This window comes from Egretta garzetta, unplaced genomic scaffold (assembly GCF_000687185.1).
Source record: "Egretta garzetta isolate BGI_Z169 unplaced genomic scaffold, ASM68718v1 scaffold343, whole genome shotgun sequence".
Classification (NCBI taxonomy): domain Eukaryota; kingdom Metazoa; phylum Chordata; class Aves; order Pelecaniformes; family Ardeidae; genus Egretta; species Egretta garzetta.
This window is the reverse complement of record NW_009259038.1, coordinates 919,977-921,836: the sequence shown is the minus strand read 5'-3', so window position 1 is coordinate 921,836 and position 1,860 is coordinate 919,977. Positions and strand designations below refer to the sequence as shown.

General features: G+C 61.4%; 1 protein-coding gene across 1 annotated transcript in view; it reads right to left on the bottom strand.

The window, feature by feature from the left end:
* Positions 1-910, bottom strand: part of LOC104122756 (Ig lambda chain V-1 region) — a 52,176-nt gene extending 51,266 nt beyond the window's left edge. Inside the window, 2 exon segments of the mRNA XM_035890462.1 lie at positions 24-122; positions 838-910. Coding sequence (XP_035746355.1) covers positions 24-122; positions 838-883 — 145 coding nt within the window. The 5' untranslated portion in view covers positions 884-910.
* Between the last annotated feature and the right edge of the window lie 950 nt (positions 911-1,860).

Genomic DNA, 1,860 nt, shown 5'->3' with positions numbered 1-1,860 from the left:
GGGCGGGACCCGGGCATAGGCGCTGCCGCTGCTGCTAATCCCAGAGCAGGTGATCCGGACGGTTTCTCCCGGGTTCGCTGACACGGAGGGCGGCTGAGTCAGCGCTGCCTGGACCAGGGAACCTGGAGAGGGAGAGGAGAGAGGGGAGAAGATGGGGGTCAGCCCGTGCCCCACCAGCACAGCCCTCCGCAGCCAGCGGGCCGGGGCCCCTGTGCCCAAAGCCCGTGATAGCAATGAGGAAAGTAGAGACCAGCACACCGAGCCCAAGGCCAGAGCCCAGGGACCCTGCACACAGAATGGGCAGCACCAGCAGGAAGCAGCAGTGGAGCTGGGAACAAAGCAATGCCAGGCTTGTGTAGGGACAGGCACGAGTTGCCCAGTGCCTCAGAGTCACCTCCAGCACAATGACATACAACTGCAAAGACATGTAGAGCCATGGCAGTACGGAGGCGACACAAACCTGCCCCAGCCCCACAGCCCTGTTCAGGCATGAAGGAGAAGGGGAGAAACCCCCCATTTTGAACTTCTCTGTAGCTCATTTCCACATGTCTGCCACAACGACAGCATCACCACTGCTGTCCAAGCTACCACAGTAATAGACAGCCTCGTCCTCGGCTTGGACCCCAGTGATGGTTAACGTGCCCGTGGTGCCAGACGCAGAACCGGAGAATCGCGAAGGGATGCCCGAGGGGCTCGGGAACCTGGAGAGGGAGAGGAGAGAGGGGAGAAGATGGGGGTCAGCCCCTGCCCCACCAGCACAGCCCTCCCCGGCCAGCGGGACGGGGACCCTGTGCCCAAAGGCCCCAATGCCAGGCGCAGCGAGTCTGGCCAGGGCACCTGAGCTGTGGGCGAGCACCGCGAGGAGGAGAGGGGCCCAGGCCATGGCGCGATCCCACCAGCTCCGCGTCCCCACGACGATGGGGCTCTGTCGCTGACCCCGACTCCCTTTTAAGCCCCTGCCTGCCTGGGTCACCACCCCTCCATGGAAACTGGCCCCAATGTTCACTGCCAGCTCCTTTCCAAGTGCTCCCTCTGCCCACTGCAGGCTCTTCTCTGCACACAACCACTCCCCCTGCCAAGGCACCAAGATCCAGGCCCTGGTTCACACTGGGGCACCACAGCCAGGTTTCCCTGAGGGGCCAGTAGACTCTGACCAGCTGCCTCCAGCCATCCGGGCAAGCGCTTCTTGACTTGGGTTTCTGTAAATACAACCTCAGCCTAGAGATGTGCCCAGGGATAGCAGAAACACTCATCTGTCCTGTCTTGCTGGAGCATCCTCTGCAGCCACCTTAGCCCACCCTTACAGCATCCCCCCGCAGTAACACAGCCTCTCCAGCTGCGCTCCCCTTCCCCTCTCACCCTGGGCACTTCTCCGTGGGGCTCTGCCTACATGGCCAGCTCCACACAAGCCCACAGCGCACCCGCCACTGGAGGCTGCTGCTCCCAGAGCTCCTGCACCAGGGTCCAGGGTTGCTCTGGCAGCACAGAGGCTTCCGCTTCTCAGCAGCGCCATGGGGACAAGGAGAAGCACCCCACCCTCTCCTACCTCCAGAGCATGAGGGCAAACACCTGGCCTGCCCAGGCCCACGCAGGGCTCTCCACACCACCCTCCTCAGACTTGCCTCTGCCTTTCCATGCTGCTCCAAGCAGGAGGTGGGATGGGTCTGCCAAACTAGTTAGAATCCTTGGGCATTGCTAACAGATCCCAAAATGTTTTAGGGCTGCATCTCAGGCAGCAAAGAGCAGCTTCCTCTCAGCCCTCAGAGCACCCTTGCACCAAGTTGCAGCCCCCCCTTCACCTTCTAGAAGCATAATGAATAGGGTCCAGCCACACAAAGACAGGGATTTATTATTCTATAT